The sequence below is a fragment of the Perca fluviatilis genome, chromosome 1 (genome assembly GCF_010015445.1).
Source record: "Perca fluviatilis chromosome 1, GENO_Pfluv_1.0, whole genome shotgun sequence".
Classification (NCBI taxonomy): Eukaryota; Metazoa; Chordata; class Actinopteri; order Perciformes; family Percidae; genus Perca; species Perca fluviatilis.
The window spans coordinates 20,303,411-20,326,773 of NC_053112.1; the positions used below are offsets into that span (position 1 = coordinate 20,303,411).

Here is a 23,363-nt window from a genome sequence, read left to right on the forward strand (position 1 = left end):
TGTAAGACACTGGGCCTTCGCAAATCCAATGAGAGCTTGGAAAAATTATTTTGTTTAGAAAACAGCCTGGCTGTCAGCCTCAGTAAGATACACTAATGGAAAAAGATAGCATTTTGTTTGGTAAACAGATGGAGGTAAAATGCATTTAGGAATCCAAGCACAAACAAAGCAATATAACTGACTGTCTTGGAGAAATGATTCGGTTTAGAGGTTGTTTTGAAAGAAAATGTTTACTGCCAATGTAGTACATGTGGACATGTCTTTGTATGGTGTGTGTGTGTGTGTGTGTGTGTGTGTCTTACCCACGGTTAGCTGACCAGTCAGTTGTCCCTGATCATTCCTAGCATTGACAGTCACATTTCTGTCCGACTGAAGAATCAATGGACTGTCCTAAAGAGAGAGGAAGAGGGAGAAAGATGACTAAGACAGCAAGTTGTATATTTCTTACAGTCTCACAAACAAATCCATGCATACTGATGGAGGGGTGGAACGGTACATGTATTCAGTGTTGTGCCTGAACACGTTCATTGAACGATATTTCATGAACTTGTTCATATTTTGGGCGAACGTGAAATGAACGTACTGTATTACTGGCTGATGAACGTTACTGTGAACTCCTTCACTCTGGTGTCTGTGAACGGCACGCTCTCTCAGTTTAACTTTGTTCAATAGGGTGCCAGATTTCTATAGAGCCTTCCAGGTGAAAACCCGGCTAAAACATACCGTAAACAGGCCTTAATATGTAGCAGAAAAAACACCCAATCCAACACCAGCCACCAGTGTCGCACAGCCGCATCTGTCATCAAAACAAAATGGAGGCGACGAAGCAGCAAGGAGGCGTTGTATGATCATTTACAGTTTTTTTCCAATTGCTAAAACACAATTTTGCAAGCTAGTGTGGTTTTATCAAAATACTCAACACAATTCACAAAACCACACACCCAAACTGCAAAATACCTCATATATCCTGCCAAATGAAGTACTGCAACCAAAACTACATATAGCATTATCAAAATCAAACTTTTGTACCACATGGCACACACTTCATTCATATTACCAGATTTTTGTCTAACCAACTACACACTGTTGGGCATAATGAAAAGCACTCTCATCTTTAGTATGCTTTGCCATAATACTAAAATAGTTCAAATTGTAGAAAATTCGTCAGATTGTTCACATGCACAGCCCTTATCATGGTCATTGCATTTCTGTGCGTGATTTTCATTTTTATTTTTATTCTTATGTATGTGTGATATATGTGTGTATATGTGTTTGTTGTGTTACAGTAAGGTTGTCTAAGCTACTGGATCCTAAAATTTCCTTCGGGATGAATAAAGTATCTATCTATCTATCTATCTATCTATCTATCTATCTATCTATCTATCTATCTATATATCTGCAGATACACACACATGATGTTGAAACATTTATGTTTTAATTTTTAACCAAACAAGTCAGTGCAACATATGCACAGCAGATATATTTACATAGGACTGAACAGAAATATGCTCACAACAAACAGTAAACTGAAAAAGAAAATTGCAGAAAAAATATATAGAAAAAAAAGAGGTGCAACATGTGGTCTTTTTATAGTGCTTACTTTATGATTGAAGTGGCAAACCTGAAACGGCACATTGAACTGATTGGATATGAAGATGAAATCTGACGCATAGTTTCAGTGTTAAAACTGATAAAATAATTGCTGTCTGTGGTTCTATATGGGCTGTGGTAATAATTTTGAAAAATAATAGCTCGCAGCAACATATGGAAAAAAAGAACTATGAATTAGTTCATTTTTGGAACTGTGAACTTAGTTAAAAAATTTTAAGTATGAACTATGAACTGAACTAGTTCATTTTAAAATTTGTGAACTGAACTTTGAACTAGTCCATGTAGAAAGTGAACTTTCCCAACACTGCATGTTTTCATATTGAACCAAAACGGTACGGGCGTCTCGGATCGGTAGCCTACATGAATTTACATGGAGAATACACGGTATAAAAATTGCAAGTTTGGGAAAACTTCGGTTCCTAGTCAGTTACAGTAGTACAGGTGAGAGAGTGGTGGATAAGACGAGGACTGTGTCGCTGTTGTTCAGCAGTTGTTGGGTATGTGAGTGGAAATACAGTACATCTAACATGCTAACGCATATCCAATGCCATCACCCAGATGCCCATATTCACTCGTAGAGTAACCTGGCTTCAAGTATTTGCTGTATGTTCTCAAACCTCGTTACAACATGCCATCCCATCCGCACATGAAGCAAACCCCTCAATATACAACCAAACACGAACGTTGATGGAGCACAAGTTGTCAGCCCCACCCTCCGTTTCACTAACGACTGATGGTTGGACTTTGCGTGCTACGGAAAGCTAAAAAAACAGACATGCACAATAAAAAAAAAAAATGCCTTCTGCATTTTTGTTTTGCTTTTCCCTCCATTGTACCAAACTGAACTGTGATGTCTGAACCGAGGTATGAACCGAACTGTGACTTCTGTGTACCGTTCCACCCCTAATACTGATACACTTTCAGTTGCCATACCCCCACACATGTGCTCTCTGCTTCTTTTTTTTAATTCCCCTGTAGCCCCTACATTACCCTTACCCCTCTGAGCACCAGTCAGTACAGCCTTAGCTTGTATCAACCTTCACAGTTCACACTTGACTACCTCTCTTCTGCCTGTCTGAGATACTCTGCATTTAATTTGCATAATCTATTCAAGACAGCATCCTGTCTGTTAGTGCGTTTTCTTGTTCTAGTTGTGTGTCTGTGTGTGTGTATGTGCACACAAATGCAATTATTATCAACATAAATGAGCTAAATGCAACTGTGACCCTGACCTCTGCTCTCCACTTTAGAATCTGATTGAGCCACACACCGCACAAAATGGTTTACATTCAGCGAATGTGTGTTGCAATGAATGCTAACCCCATGTCTGCCATTTTCATATTAAGTTCCAAACTCAACCTCTCTCTCTCTCTCTCTCTCTCTCTCTCTCTCTCTCTCTCTCTCTCTGTCTCTCTCTCTCCCTGTCCCCCACCTTCCTCCCAGTAAGCAAAACCATCGTACTCACCAACTTTCCTTTCCGTTCTCCTTCGCCCTTCCATTATAACTCTACACTTACATAATTTTCTTTTTATTATCTTTCCCTTCACTTCTCTTCCTCTCTGTTTTAAATTGCTTATTTGTTTTGGCGGCGTGAAATAAATGGCTCACAGGTGACCCAATTTCTCTGTTGATTTCCCTAAATTAATATCTTGCTGCATTCTGGTCTGAATTCCAAATGAGAATTGTGTTTAAAAATGTAAAAGTCGTTGATCCGTTGCAATGGAAAAATCCTCTTTTTTTCCCCTGTTCCTTCCTCTTCACCCTCAATCTCCCTCTCTCACACCCTCTCTCTATATTTTGCTATTTGTTATGGATGGATATTGTTTTGTCGAGACCAAATATTTAATATGTCACACCTGTCTGTGCTCTATTTTGGGGCACTGAGCGACTCCAAGGGATGACTCGAGCTGATCACAAACAAAAACCGCCACACCAGAGGAACGAACAGAAAACACACATAAGCAGCATACACAACAAAAGCAGGGACAAACAAGACTTGTGAGTGCATACACACATACACATATTCTCAATGTAAACACATCTAACATCCAAATGAGTGCTGAGTTGCAAAGCTGTACACATCGCAGCCTTGGTGTACATACACACAGACACACACCACCCACTCATACGGTCAGGTAGCAAACACGCCAAACAACAAATGGGTGCTCCACACAGTTTATTTTGCATTGCCTCTCTCATCTGCGTCATAATACATGTAAGCTGGATGAATCTTTGTAAACGGGGCGTGTGATAGGCTTCACTATATTATCTTTCCACTCTGTTTAAAGCGATGGGCGCTCTGTAAAGCATGGCAGATGTAATGTGTTTCGAATCATTCCAGTTCAATGGGCAGTGTGCATGAACAGGACTGATCCCATTCATTTAGTGCAGAAGTAGAACCATAGATGGAAAATCTTATTTGATTAAGCACTAGTATGCAAATACATGGAAATGAGGGCTGTAACTAATTGCTGCATATTAAACAAATGTCTATTTATAAATCCGCTGATTGAAGACAAACAATATGACTGGTGGTGCTTAAATGAAACGTAATGTAGGAGCAGGTAACAATAATGGCTTGTCCTCCTTAATGAGATATTGTCGATTCCACCTGAAAGCTATCAACAATAATCACAGTTTACGCCATCAAGTGCAAAATCAAAAGCTCCTTATCAACTTGGTTACCAATTTTTACATATATACGACATATTGCATTCAGAACAAATTATATGTTATCACACAATAGAATGGACTGTGCTGTTTGCTTTTTTACACTCATGCTGACACAAGAAGAACCTGATTTGATTTGATTTGATTTATTGGGATCTGCATTAGCTGGGGCCATAGCCACATCTATTCTTCCTGGAGTCCACCCAAAACTTGTGCAGCTATACATTGCCGTGCATAGTTACATTAAAAATAACCACCAAACAAAACAACATTCAATACATCACAGAAAGAAAAACAACCAAAATAATAACAAGACAAAACAACATTCAACTCAACACAACACAACACAGGACCTAGTTTAAATTATTCACAGAATGTAGAGATGAGATTATGACATTGATCACTGATAGTCAGACCAAGCAAAAGGCCACATAAAACCCTCAATGAGAATGGCAGCAGTCATTGAGTATTAGCAAATGAAGAGCACAGCTCAGCTAGGAGATGTTCTTTAAGTAAATTTTCAATTTTCTTGAATGACATGACTGGGCATTGTGTTCCAATTAATCATGGCTCTATATACTACTGTGTTTTTGCCTTTGTTTGGTCTTACCTAAGGTAATGTGAATTTGCCCTCCATGATGAAATATATTCCGACATCAGTAACTCTGTTATAAAATCAATCATTCTCAAGTGTGCAGTCTTCACTCTAATTGTGGAAAAGAAAGTGATGTGTGATGTGTTTTTTGACACATACGCTGCATCAATCAACAGGCAATGTGCACTTATGGGCTCGGTGCGCTTTGATTAGTTCAGGACTTGTTCATACAGTTTGAAGAATAGGGCCGTAGACACTGGCTTTATATAATTAAAAACCCTTGTGTACATAGACAATACATACATATTTGTGAAAGCTGACTTGTAAAGAGATGCTTCTTATATGCCTTTTCAGCTAGTTTTCAAATGTTTCAAATGTTCATTTCTCACCATGAAAGCTCTGATCGTCAGTGATGTTTGATGTTTTCACATTTTAATATTAGTTTGATGTTCATCCTTTTGGAGTTATACTGAAATATTTTTTGCACTGAAGAATGGTACTGTAATCGTTTCACGTCTTAGGCATGAATCCATCAGGTGATGCATAAATCATCTTTTACATTGTTTGATGCAAGAAATCCAATCAGTGATGGAATTATAGAACAGTCTATGAAGTGCATGTGTGTGTGTGGGCAAAGTTTTTACTGTGTGTAATCTGGCTGTGGCCAATTTGTAACAGGCTACCTCAGGTAATCCTCAACACCATCCAACGCCACGCTCACACGGTAATGATGCATAAGTGCACTGATTAAACAATACAATATGGATGCCCGACTCCGACCTGCGGCCCTTTGCTGCATGTCATCACCTGTCTCTCCCCTTTCATGTCTTCAGCTGTCCTGTTGAATAAAGGCCTAAAAATGCCCAAAACATAATCTTAAAAAAATAAAAATACAATATGATGGCGCCCTAAAGCATTTCCATATAAAACACATCCCACATTTCGACATCAGCTAGCCTATTTTACTGTATATGCATTATAGTAATATAATTCAAGGGAAACAAAATATCCTCAGGCACCCACAGGGAGACAATTAAAACAATCCCCTTGAAAGTTCAAATTGAAAGACAGTTTAACAATGAGAAACAGTGAACTAGTTTCAAAACTATATTCAAATACCATTCAAAAATATTAATTTGGGGATATTTCTCATGATAAGTGATACATTAAGATTGGCTTTCCTGACTCATCTCTCACTTCTGCACAGCTGGCCAATCACTACACAGAGAAATTGACTGGAAAATTAAAATCCTTCAATATGAACAATGCATTTGGTGACAGTGGTTGTACTGGTGCACCAGCGGATAATTATAAAAAAAAAAAATCAAAATATGGTTTGGTGAGCACATGTCACATTTCCTCACAAGTAAAATACATTTACTTTGTGCTCAGTTCAGTCCTCTGTTTATCTCCCTCTCCCGCTCTCTGCGTTGTCCATCTGGCTTTTGTGTTTGGAGTCTCGCTCCTAAATCTCCCCTCATCGTGTTAAATGTGCAGAGAGGCACAAATAAATACACTAAAGGCACACACATCATGCTCTCTCCTGTGAGCTGACACAACATACACCATGGTGCTATTAATTCAGTTAATAGTTTAATTTTACTTTGATTACAAATACAGGCACAGAGTTGCCAGCCTGAGGTAGCCAGAGTAATTAGTCAGGTAATAATAAGCTGTGGACTAGCTCATCATCACAGCCTCCAGCCACCAGTACAGATGGGTCCTAATAACAGCTTTCAGCTCGCCTGTCTCACTATCTGTCTAACTGACTGCCTGTCTGACTGTCAGCCTAAGCAGGTCTGGACTGAAGGTTCATAAGTTATCTGCTTGGTTATTTGTCTTTAGTCATCACTCTAATAACAGCTTTCAGCTCTCCTGTCTGTCTCTCGAGCTGTCTAACTTTATATAGTATCCATCTGAACAGCAATGTACTCAAGCCTTATTCAAGATACGTTTAGTTAATTCATCTTTGCCATCAGCCTAATAACTGCTTTTAGCTCACCTGCTTACATCTCTGTGATTGCCTGTCTCACTAACTGTCTATCTCTATCTAAATGGACACGTGCTTAACAGGAGATACTTTTAGCTGTCAATTTAACAAAAAAGCTTTCAGCTCTCCAATCCTGGTCTGTCTAATTCTCCCCATCTCTCTTACTGTCCAAAATGCCACAGCCTCTCAAACCAAACTGGTTTGAGAGGCTTGTTAGCAACTGCTTATTTACACATCCAGCAGTTACAGAGCAACATTATCATTTATTTGGAGTGTCTTACCGCCTAGTCTCACGCTGCCAGACCTATCTCCATAGTGCTGTGTCAGCATTGGATTATGGTCTGGGTGCATTGACATTCTGGTTTTGGGGAAAAAAAATGCTCTGGGTTGTTCATTGTGTCTTGGGCGGGGCTAAGCACTGTCCCGGATGCGGCAACGGTGCCATTGCAAAATAGAGACAAATAGATGGAAGAGGAGGAACATGTCAAACATCCGGTGCATGAGAGACTTGCCAGATGTTAGGCTTTATACCTACACTGTACATCTGGTAAGCCAGACTAATGGCCACCTGGCAAATATAAGTCTGTATACTACTAACCCTGTATAGTGGTGATATGATTGCTATCATTGTTGTATGGCCTGGCTCAGGTTAAACCCTTTGTAAATCATGAACAAATATATACAGAGGATGACGCTGTATATAACTTTTACTTTTTCTAGTTTTATCAGTCATAGAGGAAAAAGAACATGAACTATTTAAAAGTATATTTTTTTCAGGGCTGAGCGCTGAATTACTATGGCAGTTTGGTATTGGATCATGCATAGACTTGCATTCTCCTGATACTAGAATTTTAGGCAGTATCGGAGGCATTTCCTGGTATTGGTATCTGAACAACTCTAGAAAAATGTGGTGAATGAGTTAAAAAGTTGCGGTATTAAAACAGACAGGGGGAGTTGTTTACATGTATTAATAAAGGCAAGTCGCAGTATATAGTCCAAGCTAACACAGAATACCAATCAAACAGTGTGATAAAGTGCCCGCGGTGTCCCTACAATCCTCTTTCAATTTTAATTTAAGCTAATTAGCAAGGACTAATAAATAAGTGATGTGTTTGTTGGTGTGCCGTGATAGTTTGTTGTTTTCAGTCCCCATGGCTATGTAACAACAGAAAATAAACCAGAGTTGCTCACAGTCTTACTCTCTCGGTACTTGGATTTAATGTTCAAGGGTCTTTTGTGTGCACTGATGGGGCCTTATCATCTATTTAACATGTCATCCGTGTCCTGTACAAGCCTTGTGTCAACAGTTTTGAGATCATTTAAATCCATTTAAATCTCAAAGTGACAGCTGGCATGAGACTGAGCCAGGCAGGACCTGTCAGATGATTGTGTGTGTGTGTGTGTGTGTGTGTGTGTGTGTGTGTGTGTGTGTGTGTGTGTGTGTGTGTGTGTGTGTGTGTGTGTGTGAGTGTGTGTAGATTTGCATAGTGCAACATTTGAAGGTCCAAGCATAACATTGAAGGTCGGGTTTCTGTGTGTCAGAAACAATAGTCAATAATGCTTGATTTGCTGAAAATGAAGTATATTCTTGGGTAATTAAAAAAAAAAAATCATTTGAAATGGAGTTGTATGGATCTGGCAAGTTAAATAATGTAATTATTATTATCATTTCAAATGCAGCTTTACAGCAAAACTACAATTATTTTTCCATGATCAAATTGTCTAATACTGCTGTCTCCACTGTCACAGTAAAACCTTATCTAAAATTGAATTAATTAATCATTTTGAGCAACTACTTTGGCTCTCATTGGCTTATCTCAAGGCTGCTGCTGGAAACCGTGGTTATAGCCCTATCACTGGATAGCAAGGCGGGTGACTCTGGCTAGCTGAGTTTAGAGTTTCTGGAGACTTGGCATGCAGCTAAAAAACTATGAGCTGAGAGTGCTAATTTTGGGGGCCTTGTACCTCAGAGGCCCTCCAGGACTGCAGGCTTAGGTGTTGGCTTCTCATCCTCTTGCCTAATTACAAGTCTCATATGTAATGCATGTGTCACACACGCATGCATGAACACACACACACACACACACACACACACACACACACACACACACACACACACACACACACACACACACACACAATCACAAAGACACACAATCATCTGACATGTCTTTTTAGACATTTAGGCTATCATTTTTGAATATGATATGTTGACAGAAATTCTGTTAATATATCCTTATCAATCAGAATCCTCTCTACTTTAATTTGAATATTTTTCTCAAATGGTAGCATAATTTTGATATGAAAATATATTAACATAATTTCTGTCAATATGTCATAATCAAATGTGTTTTGACTAAATATGCTTTTAATTAAGCTTTTAAGTTAAAGTAATGTATTTATGCCAACATGTGCAGTGCAGGCTGCTAACTAACACAATTTTTTGTTAGCTTATGAAGAACCTAAGAAATTAAATCAAACTCGCTGTACCATATTGAATTGCATAGCATATTATTTTGCGTTGCGTCGAATCGGATTGTATCGCACTGAAGAGCATTGTATTGAATCAAATCGTGTCAAATCACATTACATCCTAATAGGGTGTGAATCAGATTGTATCACATCAGTAGGTGCTGCATATGTATCTTTAAGGTATCAGATCGTTGGCAATGCATCAAGATGCATATCAGCCTCAGACCGGAGATGCACATGCCTAGCGTCTAGTGCCTTTAAAAAACAGATTCAGTGGAAAGCCAACCTCCTGAAATACCAAAAATGTAACTATCTTTCTGATTTTGATCAAGGAACTAACACTGTGCTTTGTGTATTTTAGCATCTTGCTTTTGTATGAGGACATACTCTAGTTATTCAAGATCTTCAAGCATGCGTTCATTGGCTTGTGTGTAAGCAGTTAGCATTTTTTGCCGACACAAGCTTATGCTTTTTATATTTACATATACAGCACAGTAAGCTTCTATTTCACCACAACAAGCACAGGTGTGTGTTATTTGCAAGTCTCCAGGCACCTACATAAAACAATGAAAACTATTAATCCAGCTCTCCAGCTGCTGTCCTTTCATGTTCGCTTCAGGATTCACCTAAATATTCGTAGACTTGCACTGTGGCATTGTCCTGCAGATCCTGCAGAAACATTCTACTGTACTATACTAATCTAACAGCAACAAAGAAAGCATAAATTGCTGCTTTTGTTTCTATTTCTGAAAAGAGTTTTTCAGTTATTACTGAGTGGAAATACAGGATATTTGGTAAGACACTGACAAATCATATTAATGGGTGTTCTAGTCGCATTTGTTTTCGTGTTACTGGCTCCACTGTGCCCCATTGCTCTTTCTGCCAGACCCATACCCAAAGGGTGGATTGTTCTTCACCAGAAGGGGGGGAAAGTGGAAATGGATACAGAAAGATAGAAAGGGTGAGAGAGATGGACGGGTGGGGGTGGTGGGCTTGGGGTAAAAAGTGATTGAGTGAGGGAAAGAATGTAGAAAAAAGGGGTACACAAGGAGAGAGTCGGAGGGTGGGAACGACAAACAGGTAAGCAGGGACCTCCCGGCTTCAGGATTGCAGAGCGATAAATCTTGAAACGAGGAGGGAGGAAAAAAGGAGGGAGAGCAAGATAGAGATGGAAAGCAGGGGAGGGTAAACCACAGAACATTTGTTTTAGAGATAGACACACCAAATAGATCTATAAACAGAAGCCGCTACGTCAGCCCTCTACTTTCTGCTTCTCTGCGATAATGTATGGTGCGTACGGGACCAGTCAACAAAGTCACGCAGCTCGAGGAAAAAATGCAAGTTGGAAAGAAATACTGGTATACCACACCACAAATTGGAGGTAATTATGTCAAGTATGTATTAATATGCGTAATAAGGCTGGCTCTGAATATTCGAGTATTCAAATATTTGTTCGATTGGTAGGTATTTGACTTTTAATTTTGGAAACGAATATACATTTTTTCACGTGCATGCAGGCTGAAATTTACTGTGGTGTTTTGTCAGTTTTAAGCTTTAAGCCGCTAGCTGCTGGCGCAGCGCTGTGTTGTCCATCTCAGCCAAGAACGGATAAATGTGGAGTTGCAAGCGAGCAGTCTGTTTCTAGAAGTCTGTATGGTGATACTGTAGCAGCCTGGTGTTGTTTTTTTAGGCAATTTGATAAAAGGTAAATGTAGTACGGCCGTGCATAATGCTAATACAGTGAGGCAATGGCTGGCTGAGCGTTCATTCACATTCCTTCATCACTCGTCAGACAGTCTTTCCATTCATTTTGAATGCCTGCGGCAAAAAGTTAAGATCGATTCAACTTTTGGAGAACCTGACGTCACCCTGCGGTTGACAATCATGTCAGCGGAGATCAGACTCGTCTGTCCATATCTAGGCGTGAGTCCCGGTAACGTTACAGTAAACAGGTAACATCACTCGATATCACAGCCACAAAACAGTTTTAAACACTATAAAGGTAAAAAACAAAAGACAAGCACTGAACCATCCAGGAGTTTGTGTAACAACAGGTCCTGCAACAACAAAGCAAAGTCGTATCAACTCTCGCTTCATCTCTTTTCATTTTCTCTTTGTCCACTGCCCTCACGTGCTGCCTTCACCTGCGGTCAGAAATTTTGACACTTCTGATTTGTGCATGGTTGCCTGATACAGGGGGTTTCTGCTCTCACCTTGTTCTCCTCAACGTGAATTATTTCTGAATAAATGTAAGTATATTCATGCGATTCTTTAAATGAATCAAATATGCGGTGAAAGGAGCATTTTGCTTTAGCCTCTGGTAAAAGTGCTTAGAGTTTCCACCCATGTATTTCATATTCCAGAGATTTGCAAAAACTATCCTGTAAGGGAGGTTTTACAAATGATACCTTCCAACCTGAGGGCTTAGAGAAAAAATACATCTGAGGGATTTTTACATACCATTTCAGATTAGCGTTCAGGAATACATTTTCATATAATGGTCTTAAGCACACAATCTGTGTGTGTTGTGCTATCCACATATACACAGAAAGACAACTGCAGTGTATGATAGGGTGTTTACGTTTCATACCAAACCCCAAATCTAGTCCTAAACTTGGAGAATTGAATTTATCTTTTTAGCTTTGTGAAGAAAATGTTTCCTCATAAAATAGAGATACAAGAACACAAACAAACACACATGAGTATGCAAAGGTTAAAGGCATATTCAGATAATGTAATAAAATACAAGGTTATTGATAATATGAAATTCAATATTAGCAATTTTGAAAATATTTCCAGTAATATTTCCAGAGCCAAGAATTTTTTAATACCACCAATCTATTTATATTATATAATTATGTATATATATATACATATATATATATATATATATCTATGCAGGATTATGGGTAAACTTTTGACGGACAGTTTTTTATGGGCAGTTATGTAATGGAAAAAAAACCTAAAGACACGGCAGATGCATGACCACTTCACACAGAAAGGATCTAACTAGCAGCATCAACGTTCTTGCTGTGAGGAAACAGGGCTAACCACTGAGCCACTCTCCCGCCATCTTAACACTGTCAGTAACTCTTTTCGTTTTTTAAGTCAATGCAGGTTAGCTTCAATGCTTTACTAAAGGGACCTTCATCAGCAAAAAAACCCGCTTTTGTATGCATACTTTGCTGAAGCTGATATTATTATACTGTAAATAAACCCCTGCGCACACACAGAGCAGATTCAGCAATGAAAAGTGGCAGGATAGAATAGTCTTATTGTCACTGTACATGTACAACGAAATTGGATGCAGTCCTATCAGTGCAAAACATCAGCAAAAGTGCAGTGCTCACTGTGCACAAAATGAATCCACTCCATGAACATCATGTATCTGTGTCTGCTTTAAACTTGCATGGAGGCAAAGTGAAATCAATGGTGTTGTTATGGCAATGAAGCAGTGAGGTGTTGAATCATGATCCTGCACTGTGGGATGACAGTATATAAACCAGCAGAACTAATCCATGATGTGAAACATATATGCAGGCGCGTACGCTCACACGCAAGACCCTGCACCTACTGGTCTTAATAAATATGCAGCTTGTGTTTAAATATATCTCATTTAACGCACACATACAGCGCAACCACATCAACATGGACAACCGTCTATGGCTACATCATGGCCTTATTTGTCTCTGTAGAAGCACATTTTCCCTCAAGTCCTGTGTCCTGCGGCATGGTTGAGGAGAGGAGAAGAGACAAGATAAGTGGAGAGGAAGGAGTAGGGGAGCAGAGCATAGCAGATAAAGTTGCAATGCTCCATTTGCCATGAGATATTCCCCCATGGTACAAATACTTGAAGTGAAAGAGGAATAAGTTAACTCTAGAGAAGTTTGTGTGCTTATGTAAAGAGTATGTGTGTGGATAAGTGTGGAAGGAGACTGCCCTTTGTCGGAGTCAATATGTGTATGTAATGTATGTGTACATTACAAATGTGACAATAGTTGACCTTGTTCATCTGTGTGTGTCTAAATGTTTGTGTGCATGTGCGTGCGTGTGTTTGTGTGTGTGTTTGTACGCCTGCCTTGCTGCTAATAGATTATTGATCGAGGTCAGTGTCCTGTACTGGCTGACCACACACACACACACACACACACACACACACACACACACACACACACACACACACACACACACTTATAGTATTATGAATACTTTTATGGAAAACAACTAACTACTTACAACTATTCCTAAAATAAGTTTTTGTTTGTTTCTTACTCATCACTCTAACATGACTGGTGTTATGTTGCTCGTTGTCTAGCAATCTTTGGAATGATATTGTGTATTTCAAAATGCATTTTAGATCTGATACATCTTTATATGTGTTTTATTGCTGTGGTATCCCTCTTTTTTCTGTAGTTTCATAGCTGTCTCTGTTCCATCCAATTCCCCAGGGGATCACAACAGATCCTTTTTCATTTGCACTGAACTCAGGCGTAAATGGGTGCTAGTGTGTGTGTGTGTGTGTGTGTGTGTGTGTGTGTGTGTGTGTGTGTGTGTGTGTGTGTCTATGTGTGTGTATGTGTGTGTTTATCTGTGTGTTTAAAGCCCATTTTTCCTTTAATGGCTATACAGACTCTTCTCTTTAACTCTGTCACCTCTACAAAGCCAGGGCAACCCATCCCATCAAAACAAGACAGATTAGATAGCTATCATAGCTGAGATAAATAACACTTACATTACTGGTCTATTACTAGCCTAAAGGCTGCAGGTTCCGGTTCTAATCCAGATCACAGTTATCATTGTGAGGGGAAATATAACACAGGAATGCACTGACTTATCTTTCGCCTCAAGGTTATTGGTTTCAAACCTGATGTACATCACAGACAGTGCAGCTGTAATTAAAAGAAATAAGACAAAACAAAATGAAAGAGAGTATGACATGCTGAGTACCTAATGCACCGACAAGTGTTGTGTTCCTAAGTGAACAGTCAATAAAATAGATCTATCATCTCTCCTATCCACACTTACCTATAGGTCTTTAAGGCTCAGCCTCACCAGCTTGTTATACCCTAGTCATAGTCATATTGAATAATGTATGCTGGGCCTATATCTCCCCCCAAAGGAGCAATGTTGGAAGGGATGTGGCTGCCTCAAACTGAGATTTACTGGGGGCTTGAGGCTGAGGCTTATTTACTATAGAGACCCAATCCTGTTAAATAGTAGAACAGAAAGAATAATGCTGCATAAATATTTGTCTGGTTAGAAACACATTAAAGAGGGAATGAGCTGATTTTTCAGAACTTTTTCAGATGGACTCAAAGTTTCAGAGTGTATGTCGTACGGGATTCTTGAGAATCTATGCTTTGCCAAAAAACACTATTAAGTGTAACAATTAGCTATTTTGGTGTGAAATGATAAATCACTAAGCTTGTTTAGCTGCGCAAAGAAATTTGATCATTCTTTGCATGAAGACAATCAAGAGAGGAAAATTGTAGACCAACCTTTGTGTTTGCATTTGGTTTGCAGACTGAGGCTTTAATCAATCGTCCTCTGGGCTGGTTGGCCCATTTATTTCTAGCAGTTCAGTATGTCTTGTGGTCTGTTAGTGTCTCATTGCTGTGACAGGGATTTCCTGATGTTGGCCTCTCTGCAGAGCTCTCAGCCATGTGATGAAATCCCCAGTTGAGAAGCTTGCCTTCATAATTACAGGGAATGGTTTACAAGGACATGAGAGAGATGAAGTGGATTCTCTTGATGGGGAAACATTGCATAAAATGGGACATGGGAATGGTTGACAGAAATGAGAGGAGAGTGTGAGAGGACAAATGGGAATTGATCTGAGGGATAAGACATGATGGAGATAAAAGGGGCAGCAAATGGTTCCAACCCATGGAGCTAAATGCATATGGAATGTATTCATTTTCTATAATATGCATTGGACATGGTGTCATTATTTGTAAGTATGCAATTTTCTGTTTGGCATTACACATTCAGCAGCCAAGGGATAAGATAGATGAGATAAATAACTTTGTCACCAATCATACACAATGATAGGTTTGCATTCACACATAGTGAAACAGCAATTCAATTTGCTAGATTACCATTCTGAGTCTGAATGGAAAGGTAGAACTTATTGGAAATAGTTTGCAAAAATGGAAAAAAAGAGAATATTCTTTAAATGGTACATAGAAGACATGAATGGGACAGGATAGACAAGAGGTTGGTGGTATTAGAGGTTGGACAGAAGGCAAGAGCTGCATACAATAAGCCATGTACCCATTGTTCTCCACTTGCTTTGAAAGAGAAAAGCAAAGGATTTAAAACTTATCACCCATGACCATAAACCTGCAATAACTGATTTTCTTGGCCACCGATACCAACTCCTGAGGGAAGTATCTGACTCTTTAGCTGCTAAGTGCTCCACTATAGTCACCAGCTAGTCACTAACTTTGTATGCCTGCTGATTAGTGCTGAGCAGGTTGCATACAGGTTTTTAGAGCTTTTTTGCTGAAAACATTTCCCCACTGCAGCGGAAAATGGGACTATGAGAGCGGCGGGAGTGAACCAAAATAATTAAGTTGTGGGCAGGGCAGCTAAACAATGAACTCCAGAGACCTCATAGTGACCCTTTTTGCATGATCCCATTGTTTTTATATTGCCATTTGATACATTGCTATTATGAAAATATTGATTACAGTCACTTCAAGGGGGTTTAAAATTTGAATATATTAAATAGTAAATTACACAGACAAAAATATGCAATATATCAAGTTGTCGTTGACTTAAACATACAGTGTGCAACCATTATCACTGTACAGTATGTTAATGATAATGAACACCACTCAGCTTGTTTAGCTGTGCAAATACATTTGATCACTCTTTGCATGAAGACAAGGGAGGAAAATAATATTTTTACTAACATTCTTTAATGGGCCAACCTTTGTGTTTGCATTTGGTTTCCGGACTGAGGCCACCATCATTATCATTAACATACTGTATGCAACCATAAGGAGCACAACTACAGTAACAATCAACATGGGCAGTGGTGGCCTAAAGGTTACAGAAGCAAGCTTGTGGTTGTCGGTTCAATCCCCAGATCAGACTGTGGTTGTACTGGGCTGTGTAACTGTCTGAATGTGATCCGGGTGTTCCTGCAGAACAGAGGCTCCCTCTCAGTGAACCTTCCCTGAATAAATAAAGGTAAAAAAAAAACTTTAGGTATTTAAGCACATAGCTGTTTACTAACTATTTCTCTGCACTATTAAAAAACAGTCCCAAAAGAGTTCACTCGAGATATAAAAGTAATGCTGGCACTCAAGACTGCAGCATAGATCTCCGCAAGGGGAGGTGCTGAATTTGAGGACATATTAAAACAACTAATGAACAGGGAGCACCCTGGCAGAGAAGTGACGACTGGTATCAAATATTAGAAAAAGAAAAATAAATGCTGTAAAAGGGATCAAATGATAAGAACGTTTAGACAGAAGACTAGAAATGATTCTCAAATTTGAGACTTTTCAAACATACACAAGTTCTAAAAGAGGTAAACAGTGTCCAAGGATGGGACCAGGATGGGACAGGAAAATCATGTGGATGCACGATTTCCTCTAAGGATAAAGTACACAATCACACTCATTTTTCCAGTTACTTTTTCCTTGATGTCTCTTTCAACTGACTTCTCTTCAATTAATTTCCAATGCTTCCAAGCAACTGAAGATCCCCCTTCTTATTTACATTCTTGTTATATCTCGCTTTGATCTCCATCCAGTGCTTAGTCGTTAATCTTAGCTCCCTCTGCTGTTACTTTGTACGAATCTATGTCTGAAAGGTCATTCAGTCATTTTAGAGTATGATATTGGACAAAAAAATCATCTCAAAGCGATACACTGGTATACACAATAATTATATCTCATATTTGCAGTCTGAAATACATTGTCAAATTTTGGGATGTCAATCCAAATTGTGGGCATTTTTGAGAACTTGATATTTAGTGTTTCTGAATGTGCCTTTTAGTTACCAAGAATTCCAACTGGAGGACTCCTTTGCTTCAGCTATGAACAGTTGTACTTTCTGTTGTGTTGGGATTTCAAGTCCATCCTCTCCTTCCCTCCCTGACTCCCCCGTTCCTGTCTATCCACTGTCACTATCGAATAAAAAATAATAAAAAGATGAATGACTAGTCCAGCTGAGCAGGCGTCAAGTATGCCTTTCCAGTTCAATAAACCAAGTACTGCCATCTGACTCACACATCACAAGACAATGTTACAATTAATTAAATCATACCAAAGCGTTGTATGGTTCAAGACTATGGCGATATAGTATTCACTATAAATCACCCAAGCAGAAAGCACAATAGTAATTCTGAAACGTGATTGACTGAAGATACAACAATGCCATCACACAACACAGCTGAGTGCAGGTTGTTAAATAACAGTCACTTAGTCAGCTGCAACTTCACAAACTGCAAAAGCCAACATATAGGCTACTGCACTTGACCACTAAGTCTCACACAGGCCTATAGCAGCATCACAAAATTATGATGCAATACGTCTGATATGCATGGCATTTCAATAAACTAAACTAAATATGTACATTATCTGGTCACACGGTCACAACAGATTATATTAACCTACTCAATTTACAGATAGCATAATAGCTCTTACCTTTAGAAGTTCTAATTTCTTGTCTTTTTCTTTGCAAAGTCGCAGATCAAATCCTCAAAGTCCAGCTCCCTCAGCAGATCGCTAAACCCTACTACAGATGCGCTGCTGTGTGTTGGTAGAACTTTACAGGCAACGCAACAAATGTCTCCGGGGGACAGTGATATAGAATCCACTCCCGTGGTACCGTTTCACCGTTGTGAAGGTGTCGGGTCAGTGCCTCGTTAGTGAGAGAGCGGGTCTTTCTACCGCCAGCCTCGTCCCCCCTCCGAGATGCTGGACATTTAGCCGCCTGATTCTGAAAGGCTAATATCCCTCTGGGTATAACTTCCTCCCGGACGGTCTCTGTAATCGGTCCCCGTAGTGCAGGGTCTTCAGAGATGATGGTACCTGAGGGGCCATTACCTTGTTCTGTAATGCTGATGACCGGCCGGCCTCATCTCTGTCTTTTTCCACAACAACTTTGCTAAAGTTAACGTTAGCTACCGTTAGCTGTGGCTGAGTGTAGCTGGTAGAAGGCAGCGATTCTTCCAAGCTAACATTAGCTAGCTCCTCGACATCCTCCTCTTCGTCATTCCCAGCTCTTTTTAAAAAGCTATTTATTCCGCGGGACATTTTTTATAGCAGCGCTTCTTTCTCTCCCTTTTCCACACTTTCACTCGCTGATACAACCCAATCTGACGGCGGGATCAGTTACAAATTAATTCCACTCTTTCAATCTCAACTCGTTCTTAGAAAGCTGATCTTGGATCAGTGCGATGTAAACAACCTGCTCTATGCCCACCCACCTTTATCTTTAGCCAATCTACAGGCCGATCCGCGCCTAAATCATACATTAAACAACTTTTTTATTCTGATTGGATAATTATCACCATAATGATTAATGCCCATTGGGTAATACGGATCGGCTTTGCAAGCCAGTTTGCCCGCAAGGGTGCTCCCAAAAGCGGGTGCTGCCGCACCTTTCCCAGCATGTTCCCTCTCTACTCGCTTTTTTGCTTTTCCTCTATCTTTTATTCCTCCGTAACTGCCCGTCAGTTTTGGTTTATGGTTCCCTGTCTAAGTTTCATACACTGTCCTTGATCTGGGTCTTTATTCTCCTGGAGACATCTCTGGCTCTGTATTTACAGTTTTTTTCAATGATTCTCTTGTGTGTAGTGATTTCAATGTACTGGTTTAAAGTTGTGTATGTTGCTGCATATGGGAGAACCAATGACCTACTGTAAGCAACTGCTTGCCAGTTTCAACATAGGCAACTGCCTCTTGGCTGGAACGCTGAATTTCCCAGACATCAAATTTGGAACAGGGCATCATGGAAGCTTCCCATTGTTTTGGTATGATAATTGGCTTTCCTGTTCTACAGTTGTGCCAGGCTCCATCATCTTAAGGGAGAAGAGGATCTTCAGTTATCACCTCAGCTGTGCCAGGCTGACATTTGAGAACAGCACTGGGATTCGCTTGGTGGCAGATCTATTGCTATGTGATTGATCTGGCCCCAGAGAAAGTGGACCTTTATGTCAAGGCAACCTTAATCCTTCATGATTTTACCAGTACCCATACCATCAAGGAGGGAACATGTCTGTATACTACTGCACTTACTGTAGTGCTTTAGGAAGGAAGGGAAGGCTGTCCAAGTGTTGCAGGCAATTTCCTCATACAGTACCTGTAGCAACAACTGTTAGTCTCCAGCTTGCCAAAATGTATGCGCTATGAAGAGCCATCCATTACCAAGAAAAGGCAAACATTTAATTAACTTGAATATAAAATTATTATTACATTTTAAACATTCAAAACCACCATCAGCTATCAAAAATAATAACAAATAAAATACATTCCTTAAATGTTTCTTCGAAAAATATATAGTAGTATATACCGGTATAGAGTTTAGAATTAAAAATAAGGAACAGGGGAATTCTAATTCTCTCCCAGTTTTAAAATGAAGGGAATTGAATTCAAGCAAAACATGGTAAGAAATTCATCCTCATCTAGATAGCTGAGGGTTAGCAGGTTGGAAGAGGAAGACTGTAGCCACCCCAGGGATTGTACGAACCTTGCTCATGCATATCTGCCTGGCCTATCTTTATCCCATCCACTTCTCAACCCAATTTTTCTTAGTATTGGAAGTGTCTCTGGAGCTCTTAATATTTTTGCAGATTTCTTCTGATATAGGTAGAAATAAGTAATGGATGAATTCATCAAGACTATACCACAACAATTTAACAACAATATGATTAGATAGAACTTTTTGGCAGGTTCAATAGCAAGAAGCCCCATGTAAGCCACCAACAGAAATTTGTTGATTAATTTGTTGATTAAGATTGCTACTTAATCAACGAATCTGTTGCACTGTTGTTACAGTACTTTCATAAAACTATTGAACAGACCTGAAGCACTTAAGCTTTAGGTATTGTCCCTTTAATTAAGCTCAAATGCAGATTAATGCTGACTATACAGTAAATGCACAAGGATTCTCATCCAGAGGTTGTTTTTAATCATGGCAGGGCGGGTCGTTCATACACTTTGGCACTTTGGTGTGACCATGTGCCTGTTCTCTCTTTGACTGTATACAACCAGCCTAATAGTGCAAGCCACAACCTGCATAGCTCAGGTATTGAATTGTTTACATTTGTCTCTCATGACCAACATAAGATGTATAGATGCGTGTGGCGAATGGCAATTCAGTTTGACTATCAGGCTATGTGTTTTGAGCATCACAGGTGGAAAATGGATCACAGTGGGTTATACTGGAGGAGTTATTGAGAGGTTTCTATGTACATTTGAATGTTTTATGCTGTGAAACAACTGCCATGGATTTTAACTGCTGTGAATTCCAACTGACTCTAGCTGCCATCCATTGTAAAGCAGCACACTGGCAACATGTAGTGCCACCGTTAAAGCCTACAGGGGGTGAGAGTTTTACACTCAAAATACAGGTGTTTGGTATAATATCCCTTTAGGGAATTTGTGTGTTTAAGGAGAGACAAATGCAACTGCAAAGGCTCACCTTTCCAGCTGAGCATAAGAAGTTAGAATTGCCAATATGTGGATGTTACACCAGAGCAGCAGAAAATTAAACCTGCTTACTTCGTTTTACGTTCATGTAACTGAAATCCAACCTATCCACTTTGTCTCTTTTTTTGTCATGTACTTCCTCTCATAGACACACAAAGAGAGGAAACGTACAGTACGTAATTAAGGCTGAACCACATTGTACCAATGATCTGCACACTGGTAATTAAATCTAATATGTGTGTATCTCCTCAGTGCAAGCATGTGTGTGTGTATGAGTGTGTTCAATGTCATAAGGCCAGAGAAGTGTAATGCCACACTCCCATCCAGTTAATTAATTCAAATGTCCACCCCTAATTAATGTTGCACAGTGGATTGTGACCGTTCCCCTGGAAACAACCTGTGAATAGATTATACCGTCAGGGACAAGATGTGTGCTGGGGTGTGTTAAAATGCACTGTCAGTGCCAGTTGGTGTATTTTTGCATGTAAGTGTGTATTCAGTATGACAACATTAACATTTGTATTGCTTATATGCATTTCACATAAAAAAGTTATAGTATATATGTGTGTACAGTACAAGGTGGGAGTGCAACTCGTCTTGTCAGTTTGTGTAGGCAGATATTTGCGTATGCATGTGTCTAGAAGTGTGTGTAAAGTTGTATATTAACAGAGTGAGTTGTTCAATGCCTATGTAATATCGTTCAAAGTTATGTGTGTATAATTGTATGTGTGTGAAACATACAGGACAGTACGAGAGGTTATGCTAGACCAGCCTTGGTCATACAAGACTATTTTTTAAATGATCTTCACTTATCATGCAATGATTCATGTTATGAGTTTGAGCCAGTGTAGTTAACATTAATCCCTCTTATGTTAGAGCATATATTCTACACACTTAATTTGACATGGTGATTACACTGAACAAATGCTTTAACGCACTTCATTAAATGCATAGCTCTGGCTGTGGAATGAAACATCTCAGTCTTGGCTGTCCCCTTACCTAATATAGGCCCTCATTTTCCCACTGATGCTATTACTGAAACTAGCTGTGGGCTAAAAGATAAATTTGTCGGTACAAAGCTATCTGCTCGCCTGATCATTATGCCAATTACTGCACAGAAACCAAGATTGGGGGGAAAACTCAGCTGTGCACGCTTTAAAGCAAAGCATCACAAACCTACTTTTTTTTTTTTAATTGTGGCTGTCATATTAATGCTGAAGCCGTGTTTGTTACAAGAGGATTGGAAAGACAGTGTTATATAGAGCTAAACGTATAGAGGAACTTTGGGTACAGGTAATAAAATCTAAAATAAAACTGCACTAAAGAAAACCAGCCAACGATCAACGAGTGTGTGTAGTTCACTAAATCAAATGTTAAATGGAGTGTTGGCACACAGCTGATGGCCTTGTGCTCAATGGTTACTGTTTTTATGCCAGCAATGCAGTATTTATGTATGTGGAGGGATCAACTGCCTGAAGCCAGGATAAGTTACGAGTAAGGTAACGTTAAAACTAGTTTATTAAGGCAGGCATATCATCCCATGGGCCTCTACATGAGGTAGTGTAAGAAAGGAAAAGAAAAAAAGTCTTAAAAAATAAATTATGTTTTATTTCTGTTAGTACAGGTTTGAATAACAGAAGCTGAATAACATAATGCTAAGAAACCTCACTATACAGGTGTTAGGTAATGATTTATACCAGTATTTTCTTTTACGTGAAATTCATTCAGCTTCTGTGGTTAAAAAAAACAACCTATTATTTACTATTAGAAAAGAGTGCAGTGTACTATATTGGAGACACGTATAAGCTATGTTGCATCAGGGGTTTAATCTACTCTTAAGTTGTCCACACTACAAGACTGCATGAAGGCACATCCAGCACCATTGTTGGCCATTGCTTTTACTTTCAGGTTGGTGCCTGAAACTCTCAAAGGCGGAGGCCTTAACAAGGATGGACTTTTGGCAAAGCAATATCCATTTAATGACAACATTATCAAAATTCTTAGATCGGACATGGCGTGCCCTTTTTCTTCAGTCAAGTTTTGTGATGAGGGGATTTGTTGTGGCTTTTGGATGATGTGACCTCTGAGACAGCAGCTGGACGAAGGAATGGAATGATCTTTTGAAACAAGGGATTAATATTCTTATTCATTTTGTCTAGTTTCCTCTCTCCCTTCCAGGGCCAATGTGACTTTCATTCTTCTGACATTCAGAAATGCTGTTAAATGTTAATGGAGACTATTTTTACATGGGTCACGACCACGTCTGGCACACACACACACATACAAGCCAGACACTCACAAACCAGTGTGCAGGAATTTTGGACATTTGCCCAAGCAGAGAGACAAATATGCAGAT

At 39.4% G+C, this 23,363-nt stretch overlaps 1 protein-coding gene across 2 annotated transcripts in view; it reads right to left on the reverse strand.

The window, feature by feature from the left end:
* The window catches only part of LOC120565775 (zeta-sarcoglycan), a 408,082-nt gene that overhangs the window by 89,694 nt on the left and 295,025 nt on the right, over nt 1–23,363 (reverse strand). For both annotated transcript variants that reach the window (XM_039811797.1, XM_039811802.1), the window contains exon 4: nt 303–390. In XM_039811797.1, the coding sequence (XP_039667731.1) occupies nt 303–390 (88 nt within the window). The remainder of the gene's footprint in view (nt 1–302; nt 391–23,363) is intronic.